This window comes from Orbicella faveolata, unplaced genomic scaffold (assembly GCF_042242905.1).
Source record: "Orbicella faveolata isolate gen_17 unplaced genomic scaffold, um_ofav_v1 contig_4, whole genome shotgun sequence".
NCBI classification, from domain to species: domain Eukaryota; kingdom Metazoa; phylum Cnidaria; class Anthozoa; order Scleractinia; family Merulinidae; genus Orbicella; species Orbicella faveolata.
The window spans coordinates 10,061,621-10,075,542 of NW_028301569.1; the positions used below are offsets into that span (position 1 = coordinate 10,061,621).

The following is a 13,922-nucleotide window of genomic DNA, read 5'->3' on the forward strand; positions in this document are numbered from 1 at the left end:
TCTACAAAAACATGCGCTAGTCGCTAAAATTTATATTTTTAATTTCTAATATTCAAACAGGGGATTCGAGTCCTGTTTAAACATAAATCCGTCTTTGTTTTATTTTAATCTCTCTTTAAAATAAAAATTTCATGAAACCGAATATTTCAATCCAAGGAGACGAATCACAAGCAGTGTTGGTTCTGGTCTCAATTTCAATTTCTCCAGAACCCACAAAAGCTCCAGAAAGGGATCCAAGAACGTGCTGTTCTGTGTTATTTTCGTGGGTGACTGGGGGCGGGCGAGGGCTATGAACGCGAGATTATTATATGGCTAGCTCCGTGAGCGGGCAAGATGAATCAAATCCTGCGCTGTGATTGGTTACCCGAGCGGGCAAGATGGAGCTATCTTGCCCGCCCGGGACTACCCGCCGTGTCCCGCAAGAAAAATTTCCCTGAAAGCCATATAATAAATCCTTTATTGACCAAGTTTGTTCGGTCAAGATGGCTGGATATTGGCCTCGTTCTTTTTTTGCGTGTTTATGGACCTCGACTCCGTCTCGGTCCATAAACACGCAAAAAAAGAACTTGGCCAATATGCAGCCATCTTGACCTCACACTTGGTCAATAAGCCATACATACTGGCACGAGTGACGAGCCAGGAAAATGTCAGCGGTCAGTACCTAAATTCATAGAACCGTCACGTAACACTACTTCAACCACCACTGCAACATAATAATTATCACGTCAAAGATTACCTGGTAGATATTCTCGATTTTTAAGATGGAAAAATCTTTAGATTCTCATTTAGATGACATGTAAGTTCGCTTTACATCTGTTCATGATTAGGAGATCAAGCAATCATTGCAAAAATGTTTATTTTAATGTTTTCTCCTAGCATGTCCGAACATGGCGTTATTGGAGTGTTATGTAGCGACCAACAAGGTCTAGCTCTGTCAGGTCAGTGTATAAAGCTTATGTTTATAGACGTACATCTCGCATTTGCAGACATCAGAAGAACGCGTTTAATTATGTGTTGTCATTACTAATTTCCTACAGTTTGTAGTAGTGTAAAACTTTACTGTAGATTGTAAGTTGAATTGCCACAAGTCACTCGCTGATCACAGGACTTTGAAGTATTTCATGATTTGAGAAAATTACTTCAATGTGATTGACTGAGAGCAGGCAAACTCTATCGTTAATTTTTGATTTGCACTGTAATGCAAATAATACGGGTGCATTCGTAATTTTCTAAGTCATAACACTGTAAATGTTTAATTGTTTGAATGTTCGAGGTGTACAATGTAAAATCCAGAAGATATCCATAACCCCGCCACGCAGTAGATTTTACTTAGGAGCCCTTCTCCTTCCCAGAATTTCCATTTTTTTTAACACAAATCTTCCTGCCCTGCCCCCCAATACTTCCAGAATTCCCACAAGTATTATGTACACCCCCATATGCAAGTTAGTGTGGTAAAATTAAAGTAAACACCCCACACACTAGGCCATCAGCATTACATATCACTGCTGTTTATTATTTGCGATCAACCTCAGCAATTTAAAATACGCACTAAGAAAACATATAGCAATTTCTTTTAAAAAGGCTTTAGAGGTAAATACACTGTCGACAAAATGGTAACTTGTCAAATTGCCTTCCTATACGATGCATCCCTTTGAAAATGTAGTAAACTTTCTGTTCAAGACAGATGATCCAAAGTGTGAATGAAACTGACACCATACATGTAATTTTATCATGAACACACTCAGAAACAAAAGCCAATTTTTACAGCAAAATTACATACAAATGAATAAAGATAAACAAGAACAAAAAATTCTCAAGTTTCTGGAATTGTGACATCATTTCTACCAACTATAAACTTCTGAAAGTAATGACTCTCGTTGCGTTCGCATTTAGTGCATGTAGCCTTTGGGGCTCGTTACTTTTGAGGGGTTGTTACCCTTACCATATTTTAAGAATTCCGGTTGATGTTGAACTATGTTAGAGATTAGGAATTGATGAAAACCAAGCTGTCTTTTGTGTTTTAATGAACATCTTTAATCTTTACCTTAGAGATGCAAGGGAAGATTTATTGTTAACACCTTGTAACCTTTTGCTTTGCCTTATCTACGCATCACTAATGAACTTCTGTGAAAAAAAAAAGCTATTCCATGCGAATGAAATGGGAGTTTTTTTTTTTTTTTTTTAAATATTAAATTTGCAACCACTAAATTTGGCTCACCATTAGCCTTAATCTTTTCTTGGGGACAATGGATCTGTGATGTGTGCAGAATAAGGAATAAGTGATCTGGGGGAGGGGTAAAATACAGTATTTTCAGAGACACTCTAACTTTATTGAGAGCATTTTCCCAGATACATGTACAGCACTCACTTTTTTCTGTCATTTTATAAATACACTACTCAATTCTAGTAGTGCCTATCGATCGCCCTCAGACCAGCCCTACAGAAAATCCCTGGGGTGCACGTGGCAGGGAGACAAATTCCCTTGAGTGGAAACAAATAAGTTGGTCAAATGCCTCAGGTTGAGAGTTAATAACGGGACAACATCATGTAAGCTTGCCTTCTCTACCACATGCGAGACCAAACCCAAAAGGATTACAAATGCTTCAGGGATTTCAAGTGTACCGCCCCTAGCATTAAGGTGTGAACAAATGACTGGCTATTACCTGGGGGTATAGGCACTGCTGGAATTGGCTAATGCATTATATAAAACACAGAAACATCCATTCCTTGATCTATGTCACATGTTTGAGTTTATTTTGGTTTTGATTGAAGTAGTAATAAAAGTGCACAATTTTTAACTCTGATTTAATTTTAATTATTATTTCTCTTCCCTCAACAGCTAAAGGTACTGCAAATCCTATGTATGCAGGACGTGTTTGCTCGTTGGTGCAAAATGCAAAGAAACTTTATCCAGGCACTGAAGCTCAGCCGGTCATCTGTTTAGAGTCAGATGCATGGTAAGATACTGTTATGTGTTATGTGAAGTGTATAGTCTGCACTAACTCAAGTTTTAATCTTATACTGTAAAGTACCAAGAGTACTGTAATGATCCTTGTTTGACAATTGATTCAATTTTTGGGGTGCATCATTGACTTACATGGACATGGACATTTGAGGCATAGTCGAGAGTTAACCGTAGTTTTTGTAGCATGAATCAGTTGTTTTATAACATTGTCAATTGGCGAAAATGATGTCGCAACTTTAACCTTGCTCACAGTATAAGCGTGCATCATTGGACTCCAATGTATGCTTTACTGAGTTTAATAGCATGGCTTTGCTAACCTTATGATAGCAGCCTTTTCCTATTTCCACTTTCAGAGAGTTACAACTCTCAGGGGGTAGAGTTATTACTTTTTATTAGTTGGCTAAAGCAAGCAATACATTTGTCCAGACTAATCCCTCTTGGTAATATAATTGAGCTCTCAAAATAAATCTCTACAGTAGATGAATTCTAGATGAATCCTTCTGAAAAAACCAATGATGTTGTAACATCAGACAGATTGAAGTACTTCCTTTGTGATAAGGGCCATCTGAAAAATTATCAGATCATTTTGGTTCCTGAAGGTTATTGTATCTGTAAATCTGTAATGACTGGATAGCACCCGGGGTGCTTAATTTTATTTTGGTAGCTCATTAAATAATTATTACACATGCCTATTGGAGAGGGGGCACGTATCAGGGGCAAGGGTGTATTTCTTTTTGAACATAAACATCTGGGGTGGATATATGCATGTACAGGATATTACATGGATGCCTGGAGATAAGAAATTTCTCTTTGAGTGTTGAAAATGTTTCACAAGTGAGTGCAGCAAACGAGTGAAATATTTTCAACACTAGAACAGATTTAATGTTGTACATGTATCTCTGAACGGTTATGTAATGCTCTATTTATTATGTAAAGAACAATGAAATACCAAACCATTTAACTTCCACTATTAAAGGTATGATTTATCCTGTAACCATACCAACTGTGATCTTTTCTCGTTATAAGGTATCATTTTTTTGCATGAAAGTTCAAGTGGTATTTCATTTGTGTTTGTAATAATAATTAAAATACAATACTTTTTTTTTGTAATAAATAACAACAACAACAAAACCTGGACTCAAGAACTGTTACAGTAGGGACCAACAGGGGCTTTGATAGTTTTTATTAACAATTATTCACCAAAGGGGAGGTAAATGTCCACCACTTTGACCAACACTGAAGTGAATACATGTAATTGATTTAGTACATACCACACGCGCTGAATAACAAGTGGATCAAAAAAATACTTTATTTCGGACAATAAACCATTTTGTTTCTCTTTGGCTGCTCGGGGTGAATCATAGTGCTTTGCCAATCACCTCCGAGTTAACCAATCAGCACTTCTGACAGCACTGTTCTCTTGTGTCGTATATACTAATGTTCAATATAATGCTCAGATGATAAGAAGACCTCTTAATCATTCACCTAATCAGTCTATTCTGTGTCAATTTCTTGAATGTTACATTCAGTATGGGCGCACTTATAAGAAGGGAATAGGGGCACTTATTAATAGTCAACTCTCAGTGGGAAGTGTTCATTAGAAAGGGGACTGTGATCAATTACATTATTTGCTTAGATATTTTTTATTGTTTTCTTCTTGCAGTAATTTACTCGTCCGATCAGAAGGAAATGTAACTGTTGCAATCCACAAGGTCCCATCATAAACACAAGAAATATTGAACTTTTGTACTTAAAATTGTTTGTAAATGACATTTTATTATCATTGAAGGAAATATAGGTATCTTAGAATGACTTGGTGCAAGTGGCTCTTTTCTGTGTTTATTTGTCAACCAGGGCCGGGTTGTTCGAAAGCTGGTTAACGCTAACTCAGGTTTAAAAGTTAACCGAAGTAGTCATTTTCTTGTATAGAAACGTTTTTCACTACCAATGTTTTGAGTAGTTTGAGATTATTTCAACTCAAAATTGAAGGACAAACAATATAAACAGAAAACATCACCGAAAAGTTAGAAAACTGAAATCAAAATTCTCACAAATCCTAGGCTAGCTTAATCAAACTTTGAACAACCTGGCCCAGAAGAACAGAGATTAATCCTTCATGATAGCACCATCCTCTAGCATGTCTCCTCACATGTTTGATTCAGCTCCCTTGAATCTGAAGTCTTGGGTTCAGCCTGAAAAATCCCAATAATTACAGAGTTTGTAGAGAGATTGTTTTTGTGTCTGCTTGAGTGAGCAAAGGGGTGTGGGGGTGGGGAGGTGGAGGGGGGGGGGGCGCACATCAATTTAGAGGATGAATAGATGAGACAAAACATCTCTTAGTTCATGCAGACAGCCATTTTGAATATGCAGTCCTCTGATACAAGGTCTGTGGAGGTGCGGTGCCCTCATCAGTAGTTTGTTTGACTCTGGATCAAGCGGTCTGCGTTCGAGCCCTGACCGGGGACGCTGTGTTAGGTTTTTGTGCGAGACACTTTTTTGAATTTTCATGTGTGCATTAAATCCAGTAATTGACATGCATGTAGATGCAGAAAGGCATGTAAAGAGATATGGCTAAGAGATAAGGCTAGGAAGGTGCATTACTTTTTGCCAGTTGTCATAAAAAAGATTGATAGTCTTGCTAGGTATTCTAGTTAGAAAGAATGTCAGCCTGTCACAGCTCCTCCTCTCCCTTGCTCCCCCGGCGTCCCAACGTTTCTTCGAGTCGTACCCATTTATACCCCCGGGTGCAAATGTAGAGAGACCCACTGTGTTCATGAAATGCCACAACATCCCAGCCAGTGTCCAAACCCGAACTATACAAACCATAGTTTAGCAACTTTAGCCCACCATGTACAAGACCTAAGACCTAAGATCTTGGATCTTAGGTCTTAAGTACTACATGAAGGTCTTAGGTCTTGGGTCTTGGGTATTGATGTCTTGGGTCCTGGGTCGTAGGTCTTAGGTCTTGATACTCCCACAACGCTCATCCAGTCCTCTGGGTGCCTTCCAGAAATTTTCACTCATTACCTTCAGACTGCTGCTAGCTGTAAAGAATTGGGATTTTTTTTCTTACTCACCATGCCAATTCTTTCCTTTGCGTTCAAAGCTTTTCTCCGCAACGTGCAGATTTGTAAATTGCTGCCTCTCCTCCATCCTTTCCCATTTCATATTTTCTTTCTCAATCTTTCTCATTTTCTCAGTCTAAGTGCGTTTGACAGCATTATGTAAGGTTGTTATATCTCCCAACTCAAGTACTTCTAATTGGAGCAGAACTTGTCACGTGTCATGGATCAAAACTCACGAATTCCCTGGGGAAACATCAAATTGAACTTTCGCAGTGATCAGGTCGTGCACCTTGAAACTGCGGCAAATTTGTGTTTTCAGCCGGTGTCAAGCAAAACATTTTTTCGCAGTTTTTCCCATTTTGAGTTGGAAGATATAACAAAACACTTACTGACTGGCCCCAAGGGAAACAGTGATTTTTGTTTTCCCTCGACCCTCAGTGTTCCTCTTGGCTTCGCCTGAGGGAGCATTGATGGTCTCAGGAAAACAAAACTCACTGTTTCCCTTGGGGTTAGTCATAAAGTGCTTCTTGTCATGTATCAGCACGGTTCATAACAAGTCCAAAATCTATAAAGACTGGGCAATTTTTGAGCTATTCTTGCTCTGGAAAAAGTATGAAAAAGTATGAAAAAGTATGAAAAGCCAAGGAGTCAAACTTTATGCAATCTTCAGCCCATTTCCCAGCCGTTCCCTTCCGGTCGAGCGTGAAGCACACGTCAGGGACTGGGAACGGGTTGCTTGTCGGTGCCATTCGTTGACGTCATCAATCAAATCGTGTGGAAGGTGGCGCCTGGGTTCTAGGCTGTCCAGGCTTCAGAGTTGAGAATTTTCAATGAAGTAGGGCAGCTCGCCATATGTGCTGTTATTCCAGGTAAGTGATTTCACTCATTGCGTCGAGTCTACAAAATGATAGAAAAAAAGTTTTTAAAAAATGAAAAAAGGCTTGAATTTTCTGTTCAAATATATCAACCAACCCTGGGCCAGAAAAAGTGCTGGTATTTTTCACGATGCCGAAGGGAAGTCGGACAGTTTTTATCCTGACGGAAAAATGGAAATTATGAAGGGACGCTAGAGAAATACTTTTTCAACTTTTTTAAAATCAATTATTCACGATTCTAAAGATGGTGGCTTATCGGTCACTGTTATCCCAATTAATAATCAAAATCAACATAATCATGTTTAAGCCGGGATGATAATGTTCGGACCGGCATGGATCCGATCCGAAGCGTTCCGAACCAAGCCGACTGGACTCGGTATGACCCGACTCGACCAGATCTGATCTGACTGTCCCGTGTGCCGGAAATGGGTCCAAAAAGCCTGAGACCACTTACCGCCAACTAGCTACCAATAAAAAGTCTTTATCAAACAGGTTTTCACACGCGTTATGCAGTGTAGTCCTGTGTCGTGACAAAAATCTTGTTTCGTTTATTATTGCCTGCAACGCTTGAATCGCATTGTAAAGAAATGTACTGTAAGTGTCTTTTTGGGGGGGGGGGGGGCTCTCTAGCCTCATCCCTCCCCTTTGTACCTTATCAAAATTCATATGAGATATGATGTTCTCTTTATTTTCAGATGTGTTGGCTGATTCAACAATCAAAGCAAGCTCTTCTTTCCCTCTAGAAGCCCCCTCTTTCTCGAACCTTACCCACCCCACCCACCAAAATATCTTTGAAAGCTAATAACCTCCCTTTCCGTGTGCCGTTTAAAGAGGATTAACTTTTGCCAAAATAAATCACAGTTAACTTTGCAATGTTTTGAAAATTTTTCAAAGTTCAAAACCAAATATCATTTTCAAGAGGGCAATTTAAATTTCCCGCGCTCACTTTCAATAAGAAACATAAGAAGACGAGCTAATCAGATAAGCGAATTCCACTCGGCGGGTGATTACAAACGTTACAAAATTTAAATTGCAAATTATGCATGTGATGAATTTTCTTCACGCGTTCAATTTGGTCGTAGGTTAACCGTCCATGTTGAAACTTAAAGTTGCAGAAATCCACCTTTGGCGTCGCCTATTGGTTCAAAAACAGAACCAAGCTTCAGTTTAAGATGGTATTTACGTTTGGAGCTGTGACGAAACCCAAAACCCTGACACAGGAACTTTATTTCAGGAAAACTCTGAGAGCACGTGCTTTGGAGAAACCAAGATGTCACGCAGCAAATGGCTTTTGAATCCTTCTCAAGGTAAAAACTGTGTTCGAACGTAATTTTGTAGGTTGTAAAGTTAATTTAATTTTCTTGTCCTAGTTAGTCGACGCTAAACAAGATATGTCACAGAAAAAGTCAACGATGGCCAATTGTCAGTTGTCAGTACCTGCAAATTATTCCTCGTTCACGGAGTCAAAGTATTTGGGTTACATTAAGAACTTCTGGCCATGTATCAGTTTCCTGAGGTTACAAGACGGGTTATAAACCTACATCCTAACAAAATACGGGAAATGGCTGTAAATAGGTTGCTTAAATAGTTTTTTTTTTATCCTTTTTCAGATGACGATGAAAAGGAGACATCAATTGCAATGGAACGTTACAGGTAACTTGACTCCTTAATTTTCACTTCAAAACTCAAAATTTAAACTCTCCCTACTGGTTATTACACATTTCTTTCTATGCTAGTTGTGGGAATTTGGGTCATTACATCGCGACAGTTTCCTTAGATGATGAACTTCTTTATTCCCACCACCTTTTTGCTTGACCTTTATTGATCTCATAAGGAGAAATCAGATCTTGATCAAGTTTACATAATCTACATAGAAATGAAGTGGAAGCTTTAGGAAAAACTGAACATTTAAGTTATGAAAATTTATAGTGTTTTTGAAGACGTTTTATATATATTTACTTTTATCGATATGAATATTTACGCTTTGTGCTAAACGCTGAAGCTCCGATGACATTTTCTAGAGCAAGTTCAGTAATCAAATCTTTTCTTTTTTTCAGGATTTGTGACAACGAGAAGAATGGAAGCAATGCTCTATGGTGTTGGGAGAAAACATAATGACGAGAAGACACTAAAGAGAATACTAGACGATGGAGCAAAGTAAGATAGATTGTTAGATTTAATTCCAGCCGAAAATATGTAAATATCTGTAAAAATTTATTCAAGAATATTAGGCTCGGCTAGATGACGATTTTTTCTCTTGAATTAAACAACAACAACGAAGAAATATTTGAAGAGAAGAGGATGGTCTAGAGCCATGCAAATTGAAATGTATATTTTTCGAACTACTGAAAACACATTTCATCGTTTCAGTTTCATTAAGTTTTATTGTTTCATCAAAAAGTTTAACTAGGCCATTTTGTGCGAGGCTCGAAAAATTCGTTGCTGAATTCTAATTGTCTTGTTTGTTGACAAACGAGCCTCGAGTATTGCTTTGCACTAGGATTTTTGGTTCCAAAATGTTCACGTGATTTTAATAGGCTTGCCTTGTTTCTGTAAAATGACTCCGTGGGTTTATATTTTTGAAACGTAGAACTTCGCTCGCGGGATATATTATCGAGTTTTTATCGAGTTTTTATCGAGTTTTTATCGAGTTTTTATCGAGTTTTTAACGAGAGGCAGATTTGTTATTGCTAGTTTTCCAATGAAAAATTTCAGAACGGAAATGAATTTGTCAAAATATCGCGGAACCACTAATTAGTTTCGAACTCTTGGAGTCATTTATAAGAAGGAAGGAAAACTTGTAATACTTTTGACTGCCCGACTGCCTTCTATTTTCGCGGAGGAAATATTAAGGTCTTGAAAATTAAGCACTAAAAATTGATCTTTAGAGAAACGAGAAATATTTCTTGCGTAGCTCGTCACAATTGTAAACATTTTGATGCCGTGCGGAGTTTCGAGCGACCTGTTTACTAAGTTTAGTTTTGAATTTTAAACCTCGCGAACGTTTAAGGCATTTGGGTAGTAGAATTTCTTGTCAGGCTAATCACGCATTGTATAGCTGCAATAAACAAGTTGGTAAAATTGATTGATTTATCTTAATTTTGTCGTAATTTTGAAGCGTTTTTTAGAAGACCTTGCATAATTGCGGGGCTTGTTTCTTCATAAAGAAACTGCAGCCGTAATTGTGCAAATTCTTTGTAATAACGTTTCAATTTCGCTACAAAATTTTGACAAATCAAGTTTATTTTTTCCAACTTGTTTATTGCAGCTATACAGTGCTTTGTTGTTTTTTTTTTTGACAATATCGTTGTAGTTTATTTAAACGTTGCTCAAAACATAGCGTTTTGTATAGCTGTTTTCAAGTGTTTCCCTTTTTTTTACTAGAATTGCAAAATTTTCAAAGATGTTATTAAATTTTCGTTGAATAAGTGTCGTGTAAAAGCTTTATTTTGGAATTAAGCGAATGCTTGTCTTTATTTGCTCATCAAGGTCACCTATGTTGAAATTTTTAATTTTCCCGCCAAAAAACTTAGAAAAAATACGGGCGCTTAAAATACGCATGCGCCAATTTTTTTAAAAAATTGTCTTATACTTCATATACTCCGTTTAAAAAAATTAATTTCCCCGCCGAAAAACTTAGAAAAAATACGGCGCCCAAAATACGCATGCGCCAATTATTTTTTTAATTTTCAGGGATGATATTTAAATATTTTTATTTAATTATTTTTTAAGTTATATTTTTATTCATTGTCAATAAGTGCAATACTCTAATCAAGGGTGAAGTTCTCTTGCAATCTTCATTAACTAAGTAAATATCTCAATAGAGAATAAACAACAAGTATTTCCTTTCAATTCTTTTATTGCCTTTAATTGTTCTAATAAAAAACATAATTAATTAAGTAAAATTCAATTAAATTAATTACAAAGGTGTCATCAAAAAATTTGCCCTATATATACTAAGACTTTTGGCGGGAAAATTTGAAAAAATTTGCACAGCGTTTCCCCTGACAACTTTTTTGACAAAAATTTTAAGGGGGTACCCCCTTGAATTTTTCCCGCCAAAAAAATTTAAATATATACCATTTTGAACACAAACTGACGAAAAAATTTTGTTTGTGTTCAAGATGGTATATTCCATGATGATATCTTGTTAAATAGTCAGCCGTAAAACGACGAGCAGCTAGAAATCTATTTACAAAAATGAGAAGAGCAACTTAAAATTTCTACAACTGCAACGTTTCTACACAACGTTGGGAGGGTGAAAACATTTCTAAATCGAAATATTTAAGAAAGTTTATATAGCCGGGTAACTTGAGCCCCAACTACAAACTCTCTTAACTATAACGATTGTAAAGTGTCGCCACCATCTCAATTTTGTGCAGAAACGTTGCAGTTGTAGACATTTTAAGTAGCTCGTCTCATTTCTGTAAATAGATTTCTAGCTGCCCGTCATTCACAGCTTAACTATCTAACGTGATATTATCATCCAGTATATTTCAAGAAGATAGCAAAGGCAAGCCATGAACCCGATAACTCCCACGAAATAATAATAAACCGCGTTTCAAAAATTTTAGAACTTCCGTCATTTCCAGCCGAGATGAAAAAGCAAAACCCGACAACTTAAAGGCCGATTAAAAAACTGTTCATGGCTTGCTTTGTTATCTACTAGAAATTACTTCCAACGAGGTGTTATAGATTAGTATCAAGCTTCAAATTGTACTGCTATATATCATATGGCTTCTGTTAAACACAGCAAAACTATCGGTCAGAAATGAGCAACATTTAGAAGAATCAGACAATTGGAATAACATCTTTGAAAAAGTTTGTCCATGTAGTAGCAAACGATAACGAAAATATTTTAGAAGAATCAGACAAATGGAGCTACGTTCTTTAGTAAGAAATGTAAAGTGAATCAGAAAAAATGAAAGCGATAAAATTTTCAAAGAATTGGACAATTGGAGCCAAGTTTTGAAAATCAGAGATGTAATGGTGAATTCTGTCTATCTGTCGGTTGCAGACAACTGTAAACAGATCTATTCGTGAAAGCTACATTTCTAAAACTCAATATTTCAGATAGTACAAATGAAAGCCAAAACAATTTGAAAAATCAGACAATTAGACCTACAGTTTTGGAAAGAGTTGCTTGATACCAGACATAATTCATTACAGCCTCGCTGGAAGTTAAACAAGAGGATATATTTGGTTTCTGGTTGACCCTTTTGCGCTCATTTCCCCTCCGATAAAAAACAAAAAACAAAATATCAACCGAACGTTTTCCGTGCAGAAATGAATCAAAGAATATCTCTTCTTCAAAAAAAATAAATAAATAAATAAATAAAATAAAGAATATCTGCCGATAAATGTTGTATTTTCAGGATACAAAGATCAATCCAGAAACCCAATATCCTCTTCTAAAATTATTTATGTTCAAGATGGCTCTGCATGTCAATCCACAACAAACGTCAAAAAATGTTTGCACTTTTTACTAAAGCGAATTAAATGAAAAAAAAAGAAAAGAAACACGACCGAAACAACGAAGAAAGCGTGAAATAATTTGTTGTGATCGTGTCAACAAATGTTTCAAATTTAAATACTTGAATTAAGTGTCGAACAAATTCAGATATGCAAACAAATCTTTTAAGTGTTTCAAAATTTCAGATAATAAAAGAACGATAGAAATAGTTTCATTGACCACTTTTAATTAACTTCAAGCTGCAGCATTTTCAGATCAGTTGGGTCATTAATGAATTTTGAGCAAGGAAATTGCCTTTTTAACATACAAAATTCACATCACATGAATTAACCACCGTGACCTTTCTAAACGGCAAATAAATGTTCAGGTCTATTTGACTGCTGTTCGAAGAATCAATCAAGAAACGTCTTTAATTTCGTCTCTAAGAAAATGCTAAGATTTGACAAGAAGAAATAATTCTCCGAGAACATAAAGTTTGATGGCTAAAATGAAGCAATTGTTCACGACCAGTCATTGTTTTTAGCAACCGCATTTCTCTTCAATAGATAATTCACATCATAAATTGAAACGAGACTTTCGGGTGAACTTAGTACTGAAATGCGATTTAGGAAAACACGACAAATCAAATGTTCAGCGTTGTACTGTTTGTCCAGTTTATATCAAAACAGAATTTGTTATGATTGACATGATCACGTAACCAATAGTTACTATCACGGTTTGGTTTCCACATGCAGCGCCACCTTAAAATACTCTACAAATGTTATCGCCTAGTAACAGGTTTTCAAACTTGGAGAGTTGAGCGATTTTACACAAATTTGTAATTTTCAAATAAAGAATCAAAACATACTCGACTTGACAAAGTGCACGTAGTAAAGCATGCAAATGCCGACCGATAAAATATAGTTCAATCAAGTTGATGATCGCTCGAGCAAAGAATGAAACTCCCCACCAATTGAAAACATGCACTAAATGATAACTGGAAAGCGGTTAAAACCTCTCCGTCAAAAATGGCAGAATTAATTAACAGTCTCTGCCGATTTCATTTTATTTTTTTGCCGCGCCCGAAAGTCCGACTCGAATGCAAATATTTCAGTCGAGAAAAAAAAAAAGAAACAATTTTCACGGAACTACGAGTTTTGAACTCGATAGTATCTTTTCTAGTTTCAAGACTGCCATTTCTTATCGGAGAGATTTCAATTCAACAAAATTTTCGAAATCTGTTCTCAACTTTGTCTTCATCCTCCCTGCTTGAATCTGTTTGATATCCTCACGGTCATGTTGACGACCCTGAAAATAGAATATATAAAAATTGTATAATGAACAAACCCAAGTATGGAAACAAACGACTAAATGAGGAGTAAAAGAATTCCCTGAAGTTTTAATCAAGTGCGCGCGTTAACAAGTACAAGACAAAGTTTGGCAAAGGAACGCCATTTTCATGTAGAAGGTCAAACTTTCATCGAAAAAACCGCTAAGAACCTAGCTTCTCGTATGGTTCCTGAACTAGCTTCTTACGCACGTATCACTCTGTTAAGTTCAACGCG

At 36.7% G+C, this 13,922-nt stretch overlaps 1 protein-coding gene and 2 long non-coding RNA genes across 5 annotated transcripts in view; 2 read left to right on the forward strand and 1 right to left on the reverse strand.

Moving 5' to 3' along the window:
- The first annotated feature begins 663 nt into the window (after positions 1 to 663).
- On the forward strand, positions 664 to 4,777 carry LOC149101390 (ragulator complex protein LAMTOR5 homolog). Of its 2 annotated transcripts, none has more exons than XM_089276350.1 (4): positions 664 to 796; positions 877 to 938; positions 2,840 to 2,957; positions 4,629 to 4,777. In XM_089276350.1, the coding sequence occupies exons 1-4, from the start codon at positions 762 to 764 to the stop codon at positions 4,687 to 4,689; spliced, it is 276 nt and encodes a 91-aa protein (XP_089132476.1). In that variant the 5' UTR covers positions 664 to 761; the 3' UTR covers positions 4,690 to 4,777. The 2 variants fall into 2 exon arrangements, with proteins under 2 accessions (XP_089132476.1, XP_089132477.1); XM_089276351.1 differs by having other exon boundaries at positions 665 to 739.
- Positions 4,778 to 7,972: 3,195 nt separating this feature from the next.
- Positions 7,973 to 10,333, forward strand: LOC149101391 (uncharacterized). The gene is made up of 3 exons (XR_016203123.1): positions 7,973 to 8,212; positions 8,516 to 8,558; positions 8,963 to 10,333. It is a non-coding gene; the product is annotated as an uncharacterized LOC149101391 (long non-coding RNA).
- Positions 10,334 to 11,338: 1,005 nt separating this feature from the next.
- LOC149101392 (uncharacterized) overlaps positions 11,339 to 13,922 on the reverse strand; it is a 39,936-nt gene continuing 37,352 nt past the window's right edge. For both annotated transcript variants that reach the window (XR_016203121.1, XR_016203122.1), the window contains one exon: positions 11,339 to 13,665. This is a non-coding gene — a long non-coding RNA (uncharacterized LOC149101392). The remainder of the gene's footprint in view (positions 13,666 to 13,922) is intronic.

Bases quoted from the DNA above. Each gene is read 5' to 3' on its own strand.
- LOC149101390 (XM_089276350.1), top strand. From the start codon at position 762: ATGGAAAAATCTTTAGATTCTCATTTAGATGACAT. The intron at 939-2,839 runs GTCAGTGTATAA...TTCCCTCAACAG, and splicing joins ACAAGGTCTAGCTCTGTCAG to CTAAAGGTACTGCAAATCCT. The intron at 2,958-4,628 runs GTAAGATACTGT...TTCTTCTTGCAG, and splicing joins TGTTTAGAGTCAGATGCATG to TAATTTACTCGTCCGATCAG.